Raw genomic sequence first — 27,383 nt, 5'->3', positions numbered from 1 at the left:
GTTTGGAATTCGGTCGGCTGCAGCGATCTTCCAGAGAAACATGGAGAGCCTACTCAAGTCAGTACCACGCACGGTGGTTTTTCAGGTCGACATATTGGTCATGGGTCGGGACACTGTCGAGCACCTACAAAACCTGGAGGAGGTCCTCCAGTGACTGGATCGCGTAGGGCTGCGGCTAAAGAGGTCGAAATGCATCTTCATGGCAACAGAAGTGGAGTTTTTGGGGAGAAAGATTGCAGCGGATGGCATTCGGCCCACAGACACCAAGACAGAGGCGATCGGGAATGCGCTCAGGCCACAGAACATCACGGAGCTGCGGTCGTTCCTGGGGACTCCTCAACTATTTTGGTAGCTTCCTACCGGGGTTAAGCACCCTCTTAGAGCCCCTACATGTGGTATTGCATAAAGGTGAGAACTGGATATGGGAAAAAAAACAAGTAATTGCTTTTGAGAAAGCCAGAAACATTTCATGCTCCAACAAGCTGCTTGTATTGTATAACCCGTGTAAAAGACTCGTGCCAGCATGTGATGCGTCGTTGTACGGAGTCGGGTGTGTATGACAACAAGCTAATGTTGCGGGGAAGTCGCAACCTGTCGCCTATGCTTCCAGGAGCTTGTCTGAGGCCGAGAGGACTTACAGCATGATTGAGAAAGAGGCATTAGCGTGTGTATCTGGGGTAAAGAAAATGCATCAGTACCTGTTTGGCCTCAAATTTGAGCTGGAAACCGATCACAAGCCCCTCATGTCCCTGTTCGCTGAAAACAAGGGGATAAATACTAATGCTTCAGCCCACATACAAAGGTGGGCACTCGTGCTATCAGCGTATAACTATACCATCCGCCACAGGCCAGGCACCGAGAACTGTGCGGATGCTCTCAGTCGGTTACCATTGCCCACCACGGGGGTGGAAATGGCGCAGCCTGCAAACTTGTTGATGGTGGCGCAGCCAACAGACTTGTTGATGGTCATGGAAGCGTTTGAAAATGATAAATCACCTGTCACGGCCTGCCAGATTAGGACTTGGACCAGCCAAGATCCTCTGCTGTCCCTAGTAAAAAAAACTGTGTACTGCATGGGAGCTGGGCCAGCATCCCCGTTGAAATGCAAGAGCTAATCAAGCCGTTCCAGCTGCGAAAGGACGAGCTTCAGGCAGACTGCCTGCTGTGGGGTAACCGCGTAGTACTACCCAAAAAGGGCAGGGAGACGTTCATCTCGGATCTCCACAGCACACACCCGGGTATAGTAATCATGAAAGTGATAGCCAGATCCCACGTGTGGTGACCCGGTATCAACTCTGACTTAGAGTCCTGTGTACGGCAATGCAGCGTGTGTGCTCAGTTGAGCAACGTGCCCAGAGAGGCATCACTAAGTTTGTGGTCCTGGCCCTCTAGACCATGGTTGAGGATCCATGTCGACAATGCGGGCCCGTTTCTCGGTAAAATATTCCTGGTGGTGGTGGATGCTTTTTCAAAATGGATTGAATGTGAAATAATGTCGGGAAGCACCGTCACCACCACCATTGAAAGCCTGAGGGTCATGTTTGCCACCGATGGCCTGCCTGACATACTGGTCAGTGACAACGGGCCATGTTTCACCAGTGCCAAATTTAATGAATTCATGACCCGCAATGGGATCAAACATGTCACCTCGGCCTCGTTTAAACCAGCTTCCAATGGGCAGGCAGAACGGGCAGTACAATCAAACAGAGCCTCAAACGAGTCACAGAAGGCTCACTCCAAACCCGCCTGTCCCGAGTACTGCTCAGCTACCACACGAGACCCCACTCGCTCACAGGGGTGCCTCCGGCTAAGCTATTCATGAAAAGGACACTTAAAACCAGACTCTCGCTGGTTCACCCCAACCTGCATGATCAGGTAAAGAGCAGGCGGCAGTAACAAAATGTAAACGATGTTCGCGCCACTGTGTCACGGGAAATTGATCTGAATGACCCTGTGTATGTGCTAAACTATGGACATTGTCCCAAGGTGATAGCTAAAGAAGGGAGTAGGGTGTTTGTAGTCAAACTAGACAATGGACAAATTTGCAGAAAGCACCTGGACCAAACAAGGCTGCGGTTCACAGACTGCCCTGAACAACCCACAGCAGACACCACCTTTTTCGAACCCACAACACACACGCAAAAGATCAACGAACCACGCCGGACCAGGAAATCGAACCCATCACGCCCAACAGCCCAGCAAGGCCAGGCTCACCCAGCAGCCCTGCAGGGCCAACAACACGCCAGCCCAGCGAGGGCACAGCCAACACACCATAACAGACATTTGTACCGAGGCGGTCCACCAGGGAAAGAAAGGCTCCCGACTGCCTCACCTTGTAAATAGTTTCCACTTTGACTTTGTGGGGGGAGTGACGTTGTGTATCTGTAAAGCATGCACTTCCACGTTCCGCCACCTGGGAGCGCATCCCCTGAAGTCCCAAGGGATCCCAGCATCCCTTGGGAGCACTGTATATAAGCCGGCCCCTTAGGCCTGTGACTCACTCTGGAGTGTCTTAATAAAGACGGAAGTCACTGTTACTTTAACCTCCCTGTGTGCAGTCTCATCTGTGTTAGGAACACAACAATTATGTCATAATATGTATAAACATTTTGGACCATTACACTATTTTGTATGATTTGATCTGGTTGGTTTGACCATTTTAAATTCAAAATTCTTTTCAAATTTCTTTAAAGCACATGTATCATCACATTTGATTTTGTTTATTGTGGAAGGTGTGGCTCACATCTGTGCTTGGTCTCAATGGCACTAATTTTATTGTGGCTGTAGAAGTAGTCTTCCTTGCTAACTGATTTTTCTCACTGACTTCCGTCAATCACAGAATTTCCATTTGATGCTAACTTTAAAACCGGACCAAAAATAACAGCTCATCCCCAGGAGAATCCGAGTGCAAATCACAGTAAAGACTTGGACTGAATGTCTGTTCTTGTTTATGTACAACAAGTATATGAATTTGAGCAGTCACAACACAGATCCTAGTAGAAATGGTCCCACAGCCTGAAAATTCAACAGCAAAGAGACAAAGTTACTACCCTTGCTAATTTTAGTGAAAATGTAGATGCAAGTAAAAATGGTGGAGTTTGTGGGGAAAGTGCTAGCAAGCTAGTCAGCCATTTCTGACACTTCTCAAGGGATTCCTTGCGCTCCAAAAGAGAATCAATGAACCTTAAAGGTGGGAAAAATTTCGCTTTGTGCTTGATTAGGCCTCGTTAAAGACTAATTGTGGAAAACTCATGCACAATTTTTCAGCACAAGAAGCTCTTTGAAAAGTGATGGTGTTACTGTCAGCTTAGTGAATGGAAAGATTTAGAATATTAACACAGCAGTCACATAATGTATAATATAGAGGAGCATTGTATCTCATATCATGGGTGTTGCTGCATTTGCCTCGGAGGAGGAAGCAGATCGGGAGCACCAAGGGGACAGGGGCTCATGACTTTGTTCAGAAGCTACCCCAAGCCTTAGATCTGCCACAACAAACAGGACAGAGGAACTGAGCCTGAGGTGGACTGGAAGAGGTTCAGGCTCAACAGGGAAGCTGTAACTCACGTGAGCCAACTGGTCTGTGAAGACCTGCAGGGCTAATCAAACATCCATACTGCACTACAAGTGGCAGTGAAGGTCATTAATGCCTTCAACTGTTATAGCACACGCATAACAGCTATGACAGAAGTCAGCCAGTTTGCCATCCAATAAACCGACTCACATACACTTAATCAGTGACCAGCAGGAAGAACCAACATCTTTGCCTATTGCTGTCTTTTTCAAAGTACAGAGCATCATTCTTTGTACATATTTAGCCATTCAAAAGCCACTATAAATTCTATCTTATACCTAAATAGAAGGGAAATTACGCTTTCAAAGCACAAATGGTATGTACCCACTGCCAGAAAATAACACACATCGATGCACATTTCCATGGCGGTGCATAAGATATTTTAATTCTGAGGCAAATAAACTTTGTAGACACAGGACAACAAAGAACAAAAGAATGAATGTCTGGCTCCTCAAAGATATAGGATAGGTGCTACAGCTATTGCTGATAATGGCCCACAATTTCCTGGAACGCTGTAAATTACTCCTTTGTGCTTTTGATCTTACTGTTTCGAACACGTCGAAACATTCTGGAAAAATAATTTCAATATGCTGCAGAGAGCTTATTGGTGAATCAGGGACCTCAGAAGCATTCCAATCACATTCCACTATAAAAGATCAGAACAGATTTCATTGCTCAGGGTGAGGCTTGGCAGTGGGCGGCAAGTGTCAGTTAAAATTTGCTGTAAAACACTGTTGGAGTTCAGTGCAGTCTCCAACCGTGGTGCCTCATGCACCAAGTCTCTTGACTCTCCTACGCCTCGTCCATGATGATGCAGAAATGGAGAAAAATTGCAAAGTGCTGCAGTACAGAGAGACCTGGAGGTCCTTGTGCATGAAACACAAAAAGTTAGCATGCAGGTACAGCAAGTAATCAGGAAGGCAAATCGAATGTTGGCCTTTATTGCAAGGGGGATATAGTATAAAAGCAGAGAAGTCCTGTTACAACTATACAGGATATTGATGAGGCTACACCTAGAGTATTGCGTACAATTTTGGTCTCCGTATTTAAGGAAGGATATACTTGCATTGGAGGCTGTTCAGAGAAGGTTCACTCGGTTGATTTTGGAGATGAGGATAGGTTGAGTAGGTTAGGCCTATACACAATGGAGTTCAGAAGAATGAGAGGTGATCTTATTGAAACTTATAAGATAATGAGGAGGCTTAACAAGGTGGATGCAGAGAGGATACTTCCCACTCATAGGGGAAACTAAAACTAAAACTAGGGGACATAGTCTTAGAATAAGGGGATGCATATTGTAAATCTATGGAATTCTCTGCCCCAGAGAGTTGTGGAGGCTGTGTCATTGAATATATTTAAGATAGAGATAGGCAGATTTTTGAGCGATAAGAGAGTAAAGGGTTATGGGGTGCAGGCAGGGAAGTGGAGCTGAGTCCATGATCAGATCAGCCATGATCTTATTGAATGGCAGAGCAGGCTCAAGGGGCCAAATGGCCTGTTCCTGCTCTTATTTCTTATGTTCTTATAGAATATAGAAATGTCTAGCAGAAAGGCCATTGCAATCTTTGACTTTTTGAACACATTGAGAGGAGTGGATGCCCTAAAAATATTGCCTTCTCAGGACTTTGGATGGCAAAGCTCATGATCTTAGTAATAGAAAAGCTGAGAAATGAATCAGACATCAATTTCAGACTGCAGAGATGAAGCACCACAGCTGTAATGGTTCTTTTATGTTTCTTCAAGGCTGAGAATCATGTGAGACCCATAAATAATGTTGATAGCAGGTAATTTAGAACCTACCTGCATCATTATTTTTCAGTCTAAGTGGCTGTGATAAGAAAACTTTTGTAAATCCAGCAAATGCGTGATCACCATTGACTTGAGTGCAGACCTTTGACAGTCAATTTTTTGCACTTTCTGCAAATGTATCGGCAGAGTGGCACTAAAGTCCCAGAAAATTGAGGTGCAGAGTGAATAATACCTCCTCCCACTCTAATTACCTCTTCCTACCATGTCCCCGTATCCCTCTGTAATGACTCAAGAGTCTTGTTACTGTAAACAGCCTCAAGTGTAAACCTGAACCAATTTTATTCGCGCCCAAAGTACCCGCGTGACATAGTACCCGCCTTTATATACCAGTGACTGCGCACATGCGCGTACAGCCTGAAGACCTCCGACATTGCCGTTCTCTGATGTCTGGTGACCCCAAGCATCAATACATAACAACATCCCCTTTCAAGATCTTAATATCAGTCTCTTTACAAATTAAGACGGTCTGGGACTTTTCTCTCACGAGTTGATCATCTCAGTTCAACTTTAGTTCTAGGCGAGCGTTCTGAATCAGTTGTGACTGAGGGCTGAGTAACCAATCTGATGGGGGTGGTAATGACCACATCAGAGACTGAAGGTCCAGGTTCAGTAGTGACAGCAAAGTCCTCTGATGAATGAACATCGGTTGGTTGGTCACTGACTGCATCTTCCTCAAATGGTTCCAGTTCATCCGAGTGCCACAGTTTCACTTGATCAACATGTTTCCTGCATGTTTGCCCATTGTTGAGCACGACAATAAACACTCTGTTACCCTCCTTGTCTGTTACAGTACTGGCGATCCACTTTGGACCTTGACCATAGTTCAGTACATAAACCGGATTGATAACAGAGATGTAACTTGACACAGCAGCACGATCATACTACCATTGCTGACTTTGACGTCTGTTTTCAACACGATCATTCATATCAGGATGAAGGGAAAGCTTGGTCTTGAGATTTCTCTTCATCAGTAGTTCAGCAGGGGAAACCCCAGTAAACGTATGAGGTCTTGTCCTGTAACTGAGCAATATACATGACAAACGAGTCTGCAGTGAACCCTGAGTTACACGTTTCATACTTTGCTTGATCGTTTGAACAGCATGACCTGCTTGACCATTAGAAGCAGGTTTGAATGGAGCTGACCTCACATGTCTAATAGCATTTAATTTCATGAACTCCTGAAACTCAAGACTTGTGAAGCAAGATCCGTTGTCACTCACAACAATGTCAGGCAAACCATGAATAGCAAACATGACATTAAGGCTCTCAATAGTAGCTGTAGATGTACTGGATGACATAATAATACACTCTATTCACTTTGAATATGCATCCACCACAACAAAAAACATCTTTCCCATGATAAGGGCCCACAAAATTGATGTGGATCCTCGACTATGGTTTAGATGGCCACGACCACAGACTCAGCGGAGCTTCTGCTGGTACTTTACTTAGCTGCATGCAAGTATTGCACTGATGCACACATGATTCTAGATCAGAGTCAAATCCAGGCCACCATACATGAGACCTAGCAATGGCTTTTATCATGACAATACCAGGATGAGTGCTATGTAGTTCACGTACAAATTTTTCTCTACCTTTCTTAGGCATAATGACACAATTACCCCACATTAAACAATCTGACTGAATGGACAGCTCATCTTTGCGAAGGTTTGGTCTCATCTCCATAGGTATTGCAGACCAATCACCACTGAGTACACACCGTTTTACAACCAATAAAATAGGTTCATGGCTGGGCCAGATCCTAACTTGTTGAGCAGTGACAGGAGTTCCTTCACTCTCAAAAGCATCCATTACGAACAGTAGATCTGTAGGTTGAGGCGTCTCCATATCAGGTGTGGGCAAAGGCAGACGATTCAGTACATCGGCACAATTCTCAGTGCCCGGTCTATGACGAACAACATATTCATAGGCAGACAATGTCAACGCCCACCTCTGGATATGGGACGATGCATTGGTATTGATACCTTTGTTTTCCAAAAACAATGAAATGAGTGGTTGTGATCCGTTTCGAGCTCAAAACGTAGACCAAACATGTACTGATGCATCTTTCTGACCCCATACACACAGGCCAAAGCTTCTTTTTCTACCATGCTCTTTCCGCCTTTGACAAACTTCTTGAAGCACACGCAACAGGTTGTAGCTTATTTGCTTGTTGGAGTACACAGCCAACCCCATATGATGAAGCATCACAGGCCAATACAAGACTCTATGCATCCACCACAACAAAAAACATTTTTTCCATGAAAGGGCCCACAAAATCGATGTGGATCCTCGACTATGGTTTAGATGGCCACGGCCACAGACTCAGCGGAGCTTCTGCTGGTACTTTACTTAGCTGCATGCAAGTATTGCACTGATGCACACACGATTCTAGATCAGAGTCAATTCCAGGTCACCATACATGAGACCGAGCAATAGCTTACACAGATCATAATGAACAAGCAACTTGTTTGAACAGAGCAGATTCTTAGCTTTCTCAAGGCTCTATCTTGAGACACACCTCAGACCCAGTTGTCGCCTTTTCGGAGTAGTATGTGCAGTGGCTGTAATAAAGTGCTCAATCTGGGTAAGAAATTACAGCCTCAGGTGTAAACCTGATCCAACTTTATTCGCGCCCAAAGTACCCACCTTTGCATACCAGTGACTGCGCACACGCTCGTACAGCCCGATGATCTCCGACAGTGGTGCCCCCTGGTATCTGGTGACCCCAAACATCAATACATAACACCCTCTATTCCCTTCTCCCTTATATATGCATCAATCCTCCTCCTTAAATGCGCCAATGCTATTTGCTTCAACCATTCCATGTGGCAGCAGGTTCTACATGCTTACCATTCTCCATGTAAAGAAATTCCTCCTAAATTCTTTATTTGGTCTGTTAATGGCTATCTTATATTTACGCCCCCCTATTCTGGACTCACCTACAAGTGTAAACAGTTTTTCCACCAGCTTGAATCCCTTCATAATTTTAAAGATTTCAATCAGGCCTCTTTGTCTTCTAGTTTCAAATGAAAAGAGCCCCAACTTGCTCAATCTTTCCTGACAGGTGCATTCTCCCAATCAGGTAACATCCTTATAAATCTTTTGTGTACTTTCTCCAGTGCTTTAATATCCTTTCTGCAGTATGTAAATCAGAACTGCACATTCCGGAGTGGTCTAACCAAGATTCTATCTAAATTTTACATTACATCGCTGCTTTTATATTCTATTCCTCTGGCAATAAACCCCAGTACTTTTTTTGCCTATTTTATAGCTTTATCAACATGAATAATTACTTCAAGTAATATATGTATCGATATTCCCAGATACCTTTGCTTCTCTATCGCACTTAGTTTCTTACCATCCAAAGAATAAGTGGCCTCCTTACCTCCTTATTCCTTCTACCAAAATTTTGTGCGAAAGGCTAGTACTTAGATGTTTTTAGTAATAATACGTATATAAGTCTGAGCATAGAATAGTAAACTTCCCATTGACCAAGTGTCTAACCAACTTCTAAGATTCTTAATGACCTGTAGTAACTTGTACATGAAATGCTGAGGTTTGCTTAAAATGAAACCGCAAAAACAGCCAGGATGACTGTTAAAAACCATGATGTGATCTTGTTAAAAACCATATGTGGACATTAATTCAATCAAATGTTGAGCAAGAAAAAGGATGAAAATCTGGCAAACAAAGGGGAACTTCAGACAGATCTGCCATGAAAACCCAAGAGCGAGAGGACAGACAAAAGACAACGTCGCCTGTGCCCGAGAGGCTCCAGAAACCAAGGGCTGTGAACAACTGGTCAAACTATCACCTGTTGTTAAGTATATCACACTGTGAATTTAATAAACTCCTGATCTATTATTCGAACATCACTAGTTGCTGCCTATTTTTATGTCTTGTCCAAGAACTCTGAAAAATCTCAAAAGAAACTACCTCACATGCCACTATATTGAATTTCAGTTGCCATGTATACAGCCCACTCTGCTTCCTGTATTTTGGTCTCCACAGTACGAGCTATACCCTTAATTTGGCATTATCTGCAAATTTTGATGCTGTACATCTAATTTCACACGGGATGCAATATCAATAAGGAAAATAGGGAGATGAGGTAAAGATCCCCTGTGGTTTTATCCATACAAAATAGTGCTGGGAGTGCAAATATTAAAGCAATGTGAAAATTCACACGAGTCTGTCAATAAACAGGCCATTGCATGGAGCTCAGCGGAAGGCAAGGAAACCGAATAGAAACACTGAAAAAGTACCAAAAATTATAGTCCCATTAGATGACCAAGCCCATCTCTGGAATATCAAGTGGTGTGGATCCACTGTAGTTTATTTCAAGATATAGTTTATTTTGTTTGCTCACATTTTTTTATTTTACCATTTATTGCAGTCCCCATGGAATTCCTAATGCTTGGATCTCTTTAAGAGAGCTGAGCCTCAGGATTTAAGCATCAGGTTACAAAATGATCCTGTTAGTTATGTTTCTAGGCTGCACTTTCAAGACTGACACTTGTCGCTCTATACTAAAGGTCAGGTTTGACACGGCAAGGGTTAACGTCATTTTCCGGTGTTTGTTTTGTTTCGCTTGATTCCTATAAACGAAACATCTCATCAGCTTAGTTTATAATCTGGGTTGTTCTTTAGATGATAATGCTCATAATAATAGCATCAATAATAATATAAAATGTAATGTGATGGGTGCAGTAATTGTATCAATTAAATATGTGATTAAAACCAAGATTAACTAAGAATAAAATTTTTAATCGCAAGGTTAATTAATTTTTTTTAATCATTTGACAGCCCTATTTGTAACACATTCATTGGTATACTGCCAGTTATTTTCTTTGCACCTGACAACTTTCACTGACAGTGGAAGCCTCCCATAGCTTCTTTGGATTAATTACTACTCACAGTGTAAAACCTTCTCTTGGTCAACAGATCATCTCTTCATCCAGGTAACCACAAACAACACCATTTCAGAACATACCACAAACAATTTTTGACAGAATATCTATTGAAGCTGCCACCCTAGGAAACGATGCTAATCACCGCCATTCTGGATACCGAATGAAGGCCAAGTGAGTGAAAAAACACGATACATCAGGCCATTTACCTTTTCCTTTAATCATCTCAGCAGCTTACTTGACTGGGAAAGAACACCCACAGTATACTTGCCTCTGAATTAAGTGACAGCTTTATTCTGAAATGAAAATAGCACAGGAGCCTCAGACTCTATGCAATTTTGGCACTGAATTAAATGCCATTAGTATTATTCCATTTTACGAAGACCATTAAAAATACTTTAAAAAAAATTATAGATGGTAGGAAGTGAGTATAAATTATAGATGGCAGTTAGTGAGTATGATAAGGCTGTAATTTAATCTGTGTTCAAAGAATGTTCACAAACCACTCAAGCTTCTCTTTTGTAACCGACAATATCATCCAACTCCCTGGATTAATTTAGTCTGTCCATCATAATTCTATATGTAATGTATACAAAACTGCAAAAGAAACCTTATTATAGCTTCCCGTGAATCACATGACATTATTCGACAGTGATACCACAATTGCCTCTTGCACTCTTCAATCAATGTCATTTGTGCACTGCTTTTAACCCTCATTAGTACTATTTCCATTCTATTGAGACTATAAGACACATTACAAAAATAATGGATGATAAATTCTGAGTAAAAGGCTGCAATTTAAGCTCGGGATTCAGTCGACATGCATAAACCATGAGAGTGAGTATGAACCCATGATTAAATTACAGCCTCATTTCTCAGACAACCACCCATAAATTCTGTACCTTTTTTATTTGCACGATTCTTTATGCTGCGATTTTGTTTTAATTCACTCAATAATTTACATTTTTTATTTTTTCAGTCTTCATTACTAGCTTTATTTATTGCATATCTTAGGCTTTGTTTTCTTTAATACTTTGGTTAAATCATCCTTATATTTCCCATTTGTTGCACATTTTTAAGGATTTTTTTTCTGTGTAAATTTGTCATCATTATTTTAAAATATGCTTTATTGATCTCATTTTGTCTGACTTTACAATCAGCTTGATGTGATAGCAGCTTACCTAGTTGAAAATATGTATTGAATCTAGAACTATGAACTCTTTGAGAATTATCTAGCTGATGATCAGAACAGTTTAATGGCATCTGAATTGAGAAGGGAAGGGCAGTGCATTGAGTTATTTTGTCTTCCTCATTTATGGAATACATTTATATTTCACTGTTATCCAATAAATAACCTTGTTTTGTGGAAGTGAAATTAACCCTTGAGGTAAAAAACATCCTGGAAATAAAAGCAACCTTTTAATGCAATCAAAAACATTTGATTTATAATCCTGATTTGTTAAAGTCATCTGTCAGTACTAAACAGCACATGGGAAGCTATTCACCCAAGTATTTTTTTTAAATCAATGGATTAAATAAAATATGGAGCTTTATTCCCACAAGTTACAATCTAGTCTCAATTGTTTTGTGCAACTATCCCTTACAATATATAAATGGCATATTATTTCCCTTTTCAGCCAAATAAAAAGGTAATGCGACTGCAATGTGAACAAAGTGGCAGAGTATCAATTCACCTTTGAACATAAGAACATAAGAAATAGGAACAGGAGTAGACCATACTGCCCCTTAAGCCTGCTCCGCCATTCAATAAGGCTGATCTGATCATGGACTCGGCTCCACTATAAATGTATGTGTGGAATTTCATTCCTTCAGAACTCAATCATTGTTGGAGAGTTTAAAAAAAATTAAAATTAAAATAAACAGCTTCCACAGCTCTTTGAGGCAGCGAATTCCACAGATTTACAACCCTTTGAGAAAATAAGTTTCTCCTCATCTCAGTTTTAAATGGGCAGCCCCTTATTCTAAGATTATGCCCTCTAGTTCTAGTCTCCTCCATCAGTGGAAACATCCTCTCTGCATTCACCTCGTCAAGCCCCCTCATAATCTTATACGTTTCGATAAGATCGCCTCTCATTCTTCTGAATTCCAATGGGTAGAGGCCCAACCTACTCAACCTTTCCTCATAAGTCAACCCCCTCATCCCCAGAATCAATTTAGTGAACCTTCTCTGAACTGCCTCCAAAGCAAGTATATTCTTTCTTAAGTATGGAAACCAAAACTGCACGCAGTATTCCAGGTGTGGTGTCACCAATACCTTATATAGCTGTTGCAAGACTTCCCTGCTTTTATACTCCATCCCCTTTGCAATAAAGGCCAAGATACCATTGGCCTTCCTGATCACTTGCTGTACCTGTATACTATCCTTGTGTGTTTCATGCACAAGTACCTGCAGGTCCCGCTGCACTGCGGCACTTTGCAATCTTTCTCCATTTAAATAATAACTTTGGTCTTTGATTTTTTTCTGCCAAAGTGCATGACCTCACATTTGGGTACAGGGGCAGGGAGGGGTTGCTGCTGTTGTGCGGGGCCTTGGTGGGGCTGCGCCTGGAGTACTGTGTGCAGTTTTGGTCTCCTGGCTTGAGGAGGGACGTTCTTGCTGTTGGGGGGGGTGCAGCGAGGGTTCGCCAGGCTGATTCCCGGGATGGCGGGACTGGCATGTCGGGAGGGACTGGATCGGCTGGGCTTGTATTCACTGGAGTTCGGAGGAGTGAGAGGGGACCTCGTGGAGATGTTTAAGGTTCTGGCGGGTTTATACAGGTTGGATGCGGGAGGAGTGTTCCCGCTGTTGGGGAGGTCCGGAGCTGGGGGTCACGGTCTAGGGATGGGGGGTGGGCCGTTGGGGGCCGGGAGGGGGAGAGACTTCTTCACCCGGGGAGTGGTGGACCTGTGGAGTTCTCTGCCGCAGAGAGTTGTTGAGGCCAATTCACGAAATGTGTTCAAGACGGAGTTAGATGTAGTCCTTACTACTAGGGGGATCAAGGGGTATGGCGAGAAAGCAGGAAAGGGGTACTGAAGTTGCATGTTCAGCCATGAACTCATTGAATGGCGGTGCAGGCTCGAAGGGCTGAATGGCTACTCCTGCACCTATTTTCTATCTATCTTTCTATCTTTCCAACATTATACTCCATCTGCCAAATTTTTGCCCACTCACTTAGCCTGTCTATGTCCTTTTGCAGATTGTTGTGTCCTCGTCACACATTGCTTTTCCTCCCATCTTTGTATCGTCAGCAAATTTGGCTACGTTACACTCAGTTCCTTCTTCCAAGTTGTTAATATAGATTGTAAATAGTTGGGGTACCAGCACTGATCCCTGCGGCACCCCATTAGTTTCTGATTGCCAACCAGAGAATGAATCATTTATCCCGACTCTCTGTTAGTTAGCCAATCCTCTATCCATGCTAATATATTACCCCCAACTCTGTGAACTTTTATCTTGTGCAATAACCTTTTATGTGGCTCCTTGTCAAATGCCTTCTGGAAGTCCAAATACACCACATCTACTGGTTCCCCTTTATCCACCCTGCTCGTTATATCCTCAAAGAACTCCAGCAAATTTGTCAAACATAACTTCCCCTTCATAAATCCATGCTGACTCTGCCTGACCGAATCTTGCTTTTCCAAATGTCCTGCTACTGCTTCTTTAATAATGGACTCCCAACATTTTTCCAACCACAGATGTTAGGCTAACTGGTCTATAGTTTCCTGCTTTTTGTCTGCCTCCTTTTTTGAATAGGGGCGTTACATTTGCAGTTTTCCAATTTGCTGGGACCTCCCCAGAATCCAGGGAATTTTGGTAAATTACAACCAATGCATCCACCATCCCTGCCACTACTTCTCTTAAGACCCTAGGATGCAAGCCATCAGGTCCAGGGGATTTATCTGCCTTTAGTTCCATTATCTTACTGAGTACCACCTCCTTCGTGATTGTGATTGTTTTAAGTTCCTCCCCCCCTATAGCCCCTGGACTATCCCACTGTCGGAATATTGTTAGTGTCTTCTACCGTAAAGACGGATACAAAATATTTGTTCAGAGTTTCTACCATCTCCATGTTCCCCATTACTAATTCCTCGGTCTCATCCTCTAAGGGACTAACATTTACTTTAGCCGCTCTTTTCCTTTTTTTTACCTATAGAAATTCTTGCTATCTGTTTTTATATTTTGTGCTCGTTTACTTTCATAATCTATCTTCCCTTTCTTAATCATTTTTTTAGTCGTTCTTTGCTGGCTTTTAAAAGCTTCCCAGTCTTCTGTCCTCTCACTAGTTTTGGCCACTTTGTATGCCCTTGTTTTTAGTTGGATACCGTTCTTTATTTCTTTAGTTAGCCACGGATGGTTATCTTTTCTCTTCACCCTTTCCTCCTCACTGGAATATATTTTTCTTGGGAGTTGTGAAATATCTCCTTAAATGAACACCATTGTTCATCAACCGTCCTACACTTTAATCTATTTTCCCAGTCCACTTTACCCAACTCTGCCCTCATACCTTCATAGTCTCCTTTGAGTTATTGGCATACTCAGACTATACTTATTTGTCCATTTGGCTGAGGAACTTATAAAGCAACTCTGCTACCTCCAATTTTCTTCAAGTATTTTCTTCACAATAATGAACATAGCTAAGAATATCTTTGGATCACATTTAAAGGCACCTCGTTGTTTAGATGTCATGAATAAGCTGCTCAAGATTTGCCCTCTCAACAACTATCACTGCACCTTTTAATGTACTATGTTTTTGTACACACGTGGGCATCTTTCATCATGTACATAACCCCCACCCCTTCACTTTGCCATCCACGAATATATATTTGTAGGCCAGAGCAAAATGTTGCAGACAGGGCTTACTGCTTCAGATAGAGCTTACCTCCTCGCTGCTATAATTTCCATGGAAATCATCCTCCAATTGAACTCCTCTCTTATCAGCATTTTCCTGTTCTCCATCATCCTTCATATCCACTGTCCATATGAAGCCTGGCGATGAGGTGCTCTGTACCTTTCCATGAGGAGCTGACCTTGGTTGTGATGAGTATGTAAATATGTCCTTTAATTTTAATTCATCTTCCTTTTCATCATCTTCACTTAAAGATGCTGAACCACTTTCATTTTCTTTCTTGCTCTTGTTTAGTTGTAAACGTGAATTGTTTCTGGAATGCTCCAAGTAGTGTGTGGAATGTTGAGAGGAAATGAACTGGAAACTGTCCTCTGAGTGGTCAGGAAAATGCCATTTGTCTGAAAAATTTAGTCACGTTGTTTTAGAACCTATATCACTGTACCTATTGGGAAATTGTTCTGAACTATTCATGTATCTTACACCAGTTGTTATTGATATATTCATTATTTTACTATTAGAACAAATACATTAATTCAAACTTACAATTAATTTGGGATTTTCTCTGTAAAAGCCATCCAAATGTCTAATCTCACCAAGCACAATGACAAAATGTCAGTATTACTGTTCAATTAATGTAACTGATGCATTTCAATCAATAAAAGCTAACCAGAAAGACGAGGATGTGCATTTCATATGAAATGGGTCAACGGTGAGTTTGATGACTGGTTCTGAATTCCATGAAATAGAGTATGTTTGATAAGTAATGGGAAAGAATGTATTATTACTCTGTGATTCAATGCGTAGGAGACAAAAGAAAAACGAGCAAGAGACAACAAGTCATTTTAAAAGCACGGATAAAAGATTTCAATTGATAACTACGAAATACAAAATTTATTGCACAAGAGAGGAAGGCCTAATAACTGGAGAGATCAAGTGAGTCATCACGGGCTTCCTCATTTGGGATATGTTATGTATGCAACACCTTGTAACCAGCATTCTACCGCCACCAGAGGGCGCATCTGTTGGAGTGCCAAGGAATCCCAGCATCCCTTGGGAGCACTGCATATAAGCAGGCCTCCAATGCTGTGCAGGCACTCTGGAGTCAGAATAAAGAGATTAAGGTCACACTTACTCAAGTCTACAGTACTCAGTCACATTGCTTTATTTGAGACATAACAACTGGCGATGAGTAATAGATAACGAACCATCACGCGAAAATGCAGAGAACTGTTGGTATCCTGGAGAAATTCTCAAAAGGTGATGATTGGGAAGCCTTCGTGGAGCGACTCGACCAATACTTCGTGGCCAACGAGCTGGAAGGGAATGAGAATGCTGCCAAACGAAGGGCGATCCTCCTCACCGTCTGCAGGGCAACAAGCTATGGCCTCATGAAGAATCTTTTTGTTCCGGTGAAACCAACAACCAAATCATATGAAGAACTGTGTACGCTGGTCCAGGAGCACCTAAATCCAAAGGAGAGCGTTCTGATGGCAAGGTATCGATTTTATACATGTCAACGGTCTGAAGGCCAGGAAGTGGTAAGCTACGTTGCTGAACTAAGGCGCCTTGCAGGACATTGCTAATTCGATGGATTCCTGGAGCAAATGCTAAGAGACTTTTTTGTGCTTGGCATTGGCCATGAGGTTATCCTTCACAAACTATTGATTGTTGAAACACTGAACCTGAGCAAAGCCATAACGATAGCCCAGACATTTATGTCCACCAGCGATAACACCAAACAAATTTTGCAGCATAAAGATGCATTAGCAAGTACTGTACACAAAGTAATGTTATTTTCAGGCAGGAATACATATGGCAGAATGTACACGCCTGCAGCTGCACGACCTCAGATGACTCAGAGTCCGCCATCAAGTGTGAATGCGAGGCAATCAACACCTTGTTGGCACTGCGGAGGTGATCATCGAGCCCATCAATACCACTTCAAACACTATGCATGCAAAGGCTGTGGAACAATGGGACACCTCCAGTGAATGTGCAGATGAGCTGCAAACCACCACGTTGAAGAGGAAGACCGTTCCATGGTGGATCAAACTGAACTAGAGACTCGAACCGAGGAGGCAGAAGTGTACGGGGTACACATCTTTACCACAAAATGTCCACCGATCATGTTAAACGTTGAACTGAATGGAATTCCAGTATCCATGGAATTGGACACGGGTGCGAGTCAGTCTATCGTGAGCAAAAAGGCCTTCGAGAGGCTGTGGTGCAACAAGGCACAAACGCCCAAGCTGAGCCCTATTCATACCAAGCTGAGAACTTACACTAAAGAGTTGATCCCTGTAATTGGCAGTGCAGCAGTAAAACTCTCCTATGATGAAGTAGTGCACAAACTACCACTATGGATTGTACCAGGAGATGACCTCATACTGTTCGGAAGAAGCTGGCTGGGAAAAATCCGCTGGAACTGGGACGACATCCGAGTGCTTTCGTCCGTCGACGATGCCTCATGTGCCCAGGTTTTGAGCAAGTTCCCGTCGTTTGAGTCAGGCATCGAAATTTCTCTGGGGCGAAGGTGCAGATCCACTTGGTTCCCGGTACACGATCCATCCACCACAAGGCACGTGCGGTGTCATACATGATGCGAGAGAAAGTGGAGATCGAGCTGGACAGGCTGCAAAGAGAGGGCATCATCGCGCCGGTTGAGTTCAACGAGTGGGCCAGTCCGATTGTTCCGGTTCTCAATGGTGATGGCACGGTCAGAATTTGTGGAGACTATAAAGTAACGATTAACCGTTTTTCACTGCAGGACCAGTACTCGCTACCCAAGGCAGACGACCTATTTGCGATGCTGGCAGGATGGAAGACGTTCACCAAGTTGGACCTGACCTCGGCCTACATGACGCAGGAGCTGGCGCAATCTTCGAAAGGCCTCACCTGCATCAACATGCACAAAGGTCTGTTCATCTACAATACATGCCTGTTTGGGATTTGATCGGCCGCGGCTATTTTTCAAAGGAACATGGAGAGTCTGCTAAAGTCGGTTCCATGCACCGTGGTTTTCCAGGATAACATATTGATCACAGGTCGGGACACCATCGAACACTTGCAGAACCTGGAAGAGGTTGTAAGTCGGCTAGATTGTGTGGGACTCAGGTTGAAATGCTCGAAATGTATTTTCCTGGCGCCAGAGGTTGAGTTCTTAGAGAGAAGAATCGCGACAGATGGCATCAGACCCACCGACGCCAAGACGGAGGTCATCAAGAAAGCGCCGAGACCACAGAACGTGACAGAGCTGCGATCGTTCCTGGGACTCCTTAATTATTTTGTAATTTCCTATCCAGGTTAAGCACCTTGCTACAACCTCTATTTGTGTTGCTACGCAAGGGAGATGACTGGGTATGGGGGAAATCACAAGAGACTGTTTTTGAGAGAGCCAGAAATCTGTTATGTTCCAACAAATTGCTTGTTCTGTATGACCCATGTAAACGTTTAGTGCTAGCTTGCGATGCATCTTCGTGTGTTACAAGATGCAAACGAATCGGGAACATTGCAACCGATCGCTTATGCATCCAGGAGTTTGTCCAAGGCCAAAAGTGCCTTCAGCGTGATTGAAAAAGAAACTCTGGCATGCATTTACGGGGTGGAAAAAATGCATTAGTATCTGTTTGTGCTTAAGTTCGAGTTAGATACTGACCATAAGCCCCAGCTGTTTACATTGTACATTAATGATTTAGACGAGGGGATTAAATGTAGTATCTCCAAATTTGCGGATGACACTAAGTTGGGTGGCAGTGTGAGCTGCGAGGAGGATGCTATGAGGCTACAGAGTGACTTGGATAGGTTAGGTGAGTGGACAAATGCGTGGCAGATGAAGTATAATGTGGATAAATGTGAGGTTATCCACTTTGGTGGTAAAAACAGAGAGACAGACTATTATCTGAATGGTGACAGATTAGGAAAAGGGAAGGTGCAACGAAACCTGGGTGTCATGGTACATCAGTCATTGAAGGTTGGCATGCAGGTACAGCAGGCGGTTAAGAAAGCAAATGGCATGTTGGCCTTCATAGCGAGGGGATTTGAGTACAGGGGCAGGGAGGTGTTGCTACAGTTGTACAGGGCCTTGGTGAGGCCACACCTGGAGTATTGTGTACAGTTTTGGTCTCCTAACTTGAGGAAGGACATTCTTGCTATTGAGGGAGTGCAGCGAAGATTCACCAGACTGATTCCCGGGATGGTGGGACTGACCTATCAAGAAAGACTGGATCAACTGGGCTTGTATTCACTGGAGTTCAGAAGAGTGAGAGGGGACCTCATAGAAACGTTTAAAATTCTGACGGGTTTGGACAGGTTGGATGCAGGAAGAATGTTCCCAATGTTGGGGAAGTCCAGAACCAGGGGTCACAGTCTAAGGATAAGGGGTAAGCCATTTAGGACCGAGATAAGGAGAAACTTCTTCACCCAGAGAGTGGTGAACCTGTGGAATTCTCTACCACAGGAAGTAGTTGAGGCCAATTCACTAAATATATTCAAAAGGGAGTTAGATGAAGTCCTTACTACTCGGGGGATCAAGGGGTATGGCGTGAAAGCAGGAAGTGGGTACTGAAGTTTCATGTTCAGCCATGAACTCGTTGAATGGCGGTGCAGGCTAGAAGGGCTGAATGGCCTGCTCCTGCACCTATTTTCTATGTTTCTATATCGCTATTCTCAGAAAACAAAGGTATTAATACCAATGCCTCTGATTGCATCCAAAGATGGACGCTCATGCTGTCTGCATATAACTATGTAATTCGCCACAGGTCAGGCACAGAGAACTGCGCTGATGCTCTCAGTTGGCTACCCATTGTCCACTCCAGGGGTGGAAATGGCACAGCCTGCAGACTTGCTGTTGGTGATGGATGCATTTGTAAATGAAAAGTCACCCGTTACGGCCCGCCAAATCAGGACCTGGACTAGCCAGGATCCTTTACTGTCCCTTGTAAAAAAAACTGTGTCCTCCATGGGAGCTGGTCCAGCGTCCCAGCGGAGATGCATGAAGAGATCAACCATTCCAGCGGCGCAAAGACGAAATGTCCATACAGGCGGACTGTCTTTTGTGGGGTAATCGCGTAGTTTTGCCTAAGAAAGGCAATGAAACATTCATACGCGACATACACAATACCATCCCAGGCACAATAATGATGAAAGCTATAGCCAGATCCCATGTGTGGTGGCCTAGCACTGACTCAGATTTGGAGTCTTACGTGCGCCAATGCAACACTTGCTCTCTACTAAGCAATGCACCCAGGGAGGCACCGCTAAGTTGGTGGTCATGGCCCTCCAAACCAACCGTGGTCTAGGACCCACGTTGACTTCGCTGGCCCGTTTCTCGGCAAAATGTTTTTGGTTGTTGTGAATACTTATTCTGCTATATATATATATAAACCGGTAAATACCTTGTTTAACCACCAGAGGGCTCATCCCCTGGAGTCCCAAGGGATCCCACAATCCCTTGGGAGCACCTGTACTTAAAGAGGCCTCATAGGCTGGAGAGGCACATTGGAGACCTGCAATAAAAGACTAAGGACACATTTTACTTTGAGCTCACAGTATCTGGTCAGGCTCTTTATTCATACATAATATATTCAAAATGGATTGATTGTGTAATAATGTCTGTAAGCACATCCATTGCCACTATCGAAAGCCTATGAGCCATGTTTGCCACGCACGGCCTGCCTGATGTCCTTGTCAGCAACAATGGGCCGTGCTTCACCAGCGCTGAATTCAAGGAATTTATGACCCGCAATGGGATCAAGCACATCACATCTGCCTTGATCAAGCCCGCATCTAACGGCCAGGCAGAACGGGCAGTCCAAACCATCAAGCAAAGCTTGAAACGAGTGTCAGAAGGCTCCCTGCAGACCCGCCTGTCCCGAGTCCTGCTCAGTTAACACACAAGACCCCACTCGCTCACCTGGGTTCCCTCTGCCGAACTGCTCATGAAAAGGGCACTCAAAACAAGGCTCTCTCTAGTCCACCCTGATCTCCATGATCATGTCGAGGGCAGGTAACATCAACAAAGCATGTACCATGATCGCGCAAATTTGTCACGCAATATTGACGTCAATGACCATGTATTTGTACTCAACTGTGGACAGGTCCCAAATGGCTTGCTGGCACTGTCGTAGTCAAAGAAGGGAGTAGGGTGTTTGAGGTCAAACTTGCAAATGGACTAACTCGCAGAAAGCATTTGGACCAAACCAAACTGCGATTCTCAGACAGCCACGAGCAACCTGAAGGGGACACCACCAACTTCGACCCTCCGATACACACACACGTGACAACCGACATCACAATTGACCACGAAGCTGAACCCATCATCCCCAGCTGCACAGCAGCCCAGCGAAGGCCCAACCAACTCACCTGCACCTGTGTTTGTACCGAGATGATCGACTAGGGAGCGGAAACCCCAGATCGTCTCACCCTGTAAATAAGTGTACTATTGACTTTTGGGGGGAGCGGGGGGGGGGGGGGGGCAAGTGTTGTTATGTATGCAACACTTTGTAACCAGCATTCTACTGCCACCAGAGGGTGCATCTGTTGGAGTCCCAAGGGATCCCAGCATCCCTGAGGTTTTCTAGATGTTACTAAGGATTAGATTTTAAGGTTGTCCGTTGGATAGAAATGGGGCAAGAGTGCTCCGAAAATCGTGAAGAATTCATTGCCTCATTCCCACGGACGCTGAGGTTGTCGCCAGTTTGCCTAGGTCTTGACCATAGGCAGCCTGGGTGGCTGCCTGAAGCAGGTGTTAAGCTCATTTAGTTACTTATATTGAGATCCTATGACATCAAAGGATCCCAATGCTATTTTGGGAAGGAAAAGGGGAAGTGTTGCTGATTGGTGGACCCACCAGTAATATTGGGAGGGCTATTTAAACGGGGGCACTCACCTGCAAATAATCACTTGTCAGAAATTTGCCTGAAACTGATATGACAATGTATGGACCGTTGAGAGAGTGCTGTATTTAATTCTTCTCAGTTAACTGCAAGTTTTTGCTAGAATTCCTTTCACATTAGGGAAGATCTGGGAAGTCAGCAAGAATTGGAGTAATTCTGGCTACTCAACTGGGGGAGGAAATGAAGTAAGAGGAAATGGAGCAAGAGCAGCAGCAACAAGAGGAACATGCTGCAGCTGGTATACTGAGGGCAATACATAGGAGGGGTGCTATTTGCATATGTTCCCTACCCTCAACATAAGGTCTTATAGATCTAGGATTTCTTTCTTCCCACTGACTTTGCAGCAGTCTCAAGTTTTCCAGGCAAACTGTTGCAGATCTGTGCACCCTCCTATAGGAGGACCAGCAACCTACTCTGCCTGTGGCAGTGAAGGTCACCGCTGTCCTTAATGTCTATGCCTTAGGCTCATTTCAGGCTGAAGTGGAGGACACAGCTTATCAAAGCCAATTAGCAGTCCATGCCTGCATTAAATGAGTCACTTATCGTGAAGGTAAATGACAAGAAATTCCCTATGGAGGTCGTGAGCCAATATGAACAAGCAGGGGCAATTCTGTCAGTTGCTGGGCTCCCCCAAGTGCAGGTAACAATTGACTGCATACGTAGTCATAAGGGCAGCGACACATGACTCTGGACCATTTCTTAACAGGAGAGGGTATTCATTCTCTTAAAGTGCAGTTGGTCTGAGATCACTGGCTAAAAATAATGCAGTTTATGTGTACACAATTTCAGGGAGTAGCCATGATGCTTTTGTTCTAGGAAGGTCCAATATCTCCCCATTGTTTGAGGAAGAAGAACAGGTCACAGGGTGGCAATTGGGTGACAAGGGGAACTTATTGCTGAGATGGATATTGGCAGCTGTATCGAATCCTCGCACCCCAGGTGAACGACAGCACTACGGCAGACATGGAGCTAACAATTCTAATTTTCAAATTACATTTTAGATGCTTTGGCAGGAGGAAACACTGTCAGACAAATAAGGGCTAAGGACTGAGAAGATGGGGGAGAAGCTGCAGAAGACCTTTGTAGCCAGCAGCCAGGGCCCTACAGCAGCAGCTCATTGAGCAACAGTTCCACTGAAACTAAACTTAAAACAACCCCTTCACCTTAACAGTCCTCAAAAACAAATAATAAAGTCCATCTACACTGCAAAAAACATCTTTCAGATACTGAACACCATTTACACAGATGACACCTGTCCTTGCTGATTCAATAATTTATCAAAACCCACAATTCAAATAAATGCAACTTGGTTATGTGTGAATTTTTTAAATAGTTAAAACCGCCATGACACAATCTTCGTCATAGGCAGTCCCTCAAAACGAGGATGACTTGCTTCCACGCCAAAGAGATCAATTCACAGGTGTTTCAATGAAGGACCTAATATTCCAGATCCCGAACTACATCTTGAAGGGCGGAAGATGCCTGTGCGTGGATTTTTTTAACATGTGGTGGCCGTTGCACACCAGCCACCACACGGGCTTGACAGAGCTAGGTTTTGGTCCAGTGGCAAAGATTACCCAAGACGACTGGAGACCTGCTCTGCTGCACAGACCGAGCGCGCACACATATCACAGTGTGGACTGGCCCATGCTGCATCTGGGCCCATGCCTTTTCTGGGCCCCAAACTCACGCCTCTCCTGGGCCCCACTACAAACTCTTGCTGCTCCTGCTGTACCTGCCTGCACTGCAATCAGCGACCTGGATTTGGGTGACGTCAAATCCAGTCACTCTCTTCGCAGCCGTCGCACTCCTGCAGCAGCACGCACTGCTCCCTGCAGTGGTATGCCGCCGCACATTGCTCCCTCTAATGGCCCCGGCCTGCTGATTCCCAGCCCAGAAATTGGCGCGGTCCCGGCCTGCAAGGCCATTAGAGGGAGCAACGTGCGGCGGCCCGGCCCGGAAATCGGTGCAGTCCCGGCCTGCAAGGCCATTAGAGGGAGCAACATGTGGCGTCCCGGCCCGGAAATCGGTGCAGTCCCGGCCTGCAAGACACAATCTTATAACTCAAATGATACCCCATAATGCTTTTCTTAACTGATTTTCTACCTATTCTACTGCTTTTGCGAGGCGCTTCCTCAGTAGCTTGAGTATGGGTGGCGGAAGGCTGGTGTTTGGGAGAGATAAAATGCTTCTAGAGGGTTGTCCGCCTCCAAGTCTCTTGCAGGGTCCAAGTGATGAGAAGAACCAAGAGAAGGGGAAAAGGGACAAGAGTTGGCACGGCAGGAAACGTTTAAGTAGCAGCATATAACTGGCAGTGCTAGACAGCACTAGGGTAGCACACAGCCTACATATATGATATCTAGAAGAGACAATTACATTTTAAAAAGGCAGACACCCAGCTGAGGACTGCCTCCAGCCATGCTATCGCCTATGCTCTTTGAGCTTCCCTCACCAATCCTTGCAGTTGTAGGGGGAGCCTCCAAAAGAAGTTTGGCCCCTTATTTGCATATGCATGTTACAAGTCTGAGTCATGACTACTAGAGATTGTTGGTAGGTGAGTGATGGGGGTGTTGTGGTGCATTGAGCAGTGTATCATCATCATCATCATCATAGGCAGTGAAGCTCCCACAGACACTGATAATGAACAGATTATGTGTTTGTGATGTTGATTGAGTGATAAATATTGGCTCCAGGACACCAGGGGAAACTCCCCCTACATTACACTCAGTCCCTTCATTTTAGTAATTAATGTAGATTATAAGTAGCTGAGACCCAAGCACTGGTCCTTTTGGCATCCCACTAGTAAGACAGCCTGCCAACCTGAAAATGACCCGTTTATTACTACAGTATTCTGTCCTTTAACCAATCCTCTCTCCACATTTTGAGTTTCAAGTGACTACCATTAGACTTGCAATTAGACAGCAGATCGGGGCCTTCAAAGGAGCATAGCACTGCAAAGTACAGGAAGAGCCGATTCAGGAGGGCAGTGGCTGTGAAGAGGGCGACTGAGTTGGACGTCTCCAAGGTTCAGATCGCTGATTGGAGCATGGGCAGGTACAACAGGAGCGGCGATGTCTGGGAGAAGGAGTGGCGAGTGATCGTGGAGCAATGTGATCAGGGTCCAGGAGATGCGTGAGTTCGGGGGGCCCAGCACAGCCAGCCCACACGGCGATGTGTGTGCACACTAGGTCCGTGCAGCAGAGCTGGTCTCCAGTCGTCTTAGTTAACCCTCGCCACTGGACCAAGACCTAGCTCTGTCAAGCCTGTGTGGTGGCTGGTGTGCAACGGCCACCACATGTTAAAAAAATCCACGCACAGGCATCTTCCACCCTTCAGGATGTAGTTCGGGACCTGGAATATTAGGTCCTTCATTGAAACACCTGCAAACTCATCCCTTTTTGGCGTGGAAGCAAGTCATCCTCGATACGAGGGACCACCAATGATGATGATAAGGCTAGTGGTGCAGTTGGTGGGATATAGTGTTTGAAGATAGAGTCCCTGTAAGGTCATTAAACTTCTTTCGGCACTGGATCCAGGTCCTGGGATAAAGACTGGTGACACTTACCGCTTCAGCAATCTGCTCCCGTTGCTTTCTTACACTCTTTCAACCCTCTGCACTAAGGCCTCCAGTGCTGTGTCGGAGAGCCGAGGTGCCCTTGCTCTGCCCTGGCGAATCATAGGTCCCTTCCTCTTTCCTTTGCTACACTATCTATTAAATGCTTCACACTACAGGCTACCTTTAAATAGAGATCACATTTCCTGCGAAATTGGGCCACCTGCTGAGCACTGAGCCAATCATGTTAATTAGCAGGCAGCATGATTTCACATGCTATCTGCATCACTTTCAATGGACATCGGCAGATTGCTCATTGCGATCTTCACGCCCTTTTTCGGGCCTTATCGAATGTAGCCCCCATAGAATCATAGCACAGAAGGAGACCATTCGGCCCATCTAGTCTGCACCAGCTCTTTCGAAGAGCAATCCAGTTAGTCCCACTCCCTTGCTCTTTCCTCATTTCCCTGAAATTTTTTCTCCTTCAAGTATTTATCCAATTCCCATATGAAGGCTACTATTGAATCTGTATTCAGCACCCTCTCAGGCATTCCAAATCATAATCACTTGTTGCATAAAAAGGGTTTTCCTCATGTCATCTCTGGTTCTTTTGCCAATCACCTGAAATCTCTCATTATCAACCTTCCGGCCATTGGAAACAGTTTCTCTTTATTTACTGTATCTAAACCTTATTTATTCTATCTAAACCGTTCATGATTTTAAACATCTCTATCAAATTTCTTCGTAGCATTCACTTCTCCAAGGACAACCACAGTTTCTCCAGTCTAACGACGTAACTGTAATCGCTCATCCCTGGAACCATTCTAGTAAATCTCTTCTGTACCCTCTCCAAAGCCTTCATATCCTTCCTGAAGTGTGATGTCCAGAATTGGACACAATACTCCAGCTGGGGCTGAACTAGTGTTTTATATAGGTTTAGTATAACTTCCTGGCTTTCCTACACTATGCCTCTATTTATAAAGCTCAGGATCCCATATACTTTATTAACTGCTTTGTTAACCTGTCTGCAACCTTCAAAGATTTGTGCACAAGCACACCGAGATCTCCCTATTCTTGCATCCCCATTAAAATTGTAGCATGTAGCATGTATTGTATCTCCTCATTCTTTCTACCAAAATGCATCATCTCACACTTTTCTGCATTGAATTTCATCTGCTTTGTGCCCACCCATTCCACCAGCCTGGCTATGCTCTTTTGAAGTCTATTACTATCTTCCTCACTGTTTACTACACTTCCAAGTTTCGTGTCATCTGAAAATTTTTTAATTGCGCTCTATACCCCCCAAATCCGAGTCATTAATATATATCAAAACAGCAGTGGTCCAAGTACTGAACCTTGGGGAACTCCACAGTATACCTCTCGCTAATCTGAAAAACAGCCAATCACCACAACTCTGTTTTTCTATCCTTTAGCCAATTATGTATCCATGCTGCTACTGCCCCTTTTATTCCATGGGCTTTAATTTTGCTAACAAGCCTAATATGTGGTACTTTATCAAACACCTTTTGAAAGTCCATATACACATCAACTGCACTGCTCTCATCTACCCTCTGTTGCCTCATCAAAAAACTCAATCAAGTTATTTAAACATGATTTTCCCGTAATAAATCTCTGCTGGCTCTCTTATTAGTTCAATTCTATTTCAATCCACAATGTAGCAAATAATTTGACATCAATGGTAGTGGAAGATTAAAATGGAAACAATTCAAAAGTGTCATATTTTTACAGAGTTAAAAATTTTTACTCTATTGTCCTGAAGGGTTAATTAAGTTG

General features: G+C 44.1%; 1 protein-coding gene across 5 annotated transcripts in view; it reads right to left on the bottom strand.

Moving 5' to 3' along the window:
• cfap20dc (CFAP20 domain containing) overlaps window positions 1-27,383 on the bottom strand; it is a 635,198-nt gene that overhangs the window by 214,104 nt on the left and 393,711 nt on the right. For 4 of the 5 annotated variants that reach the window (XM_070895235.1, XM_070895233.1, XM_070895234.1 and 1 more), the window contains exon 12: window positions 15,177-15,541. In XM_070895235.1, the coding sequence (XP_070751336.1) occupies window positions 15,177-15,541 (365 nt within the window). Of the gene's footprint in view, window positions 1-10,505; window positions 10,593-15,176; window positions 15,542-27,383 lie in introns of all 5 variants that reach the window. The other variant, XR_011596045.1, reaches the window with a different exon arrangement.

The sequence above is a fragment of the Pristiophorus japonicus genome, chromosome 12 (genome assembly GCF_044704955.1).
Source record: "Pristiophorus japonicus isolate sPriJap1 chromosome 12, sPriJap1.hap1, whole genome shotgun sequence".
In the NCBI taxonomy this organism is placed as follows: Eukaryota; Metazoa; Chordata; class Chondrichthyes; family Pristiophoridae; genus Pristiophorus; species Pristiophorus japonicus.
The sequence above is the reverse complement of the archived record's forward strand: the minus strand, read 5'-3'. Positions and strand labels throughout refer to the sequence as shown.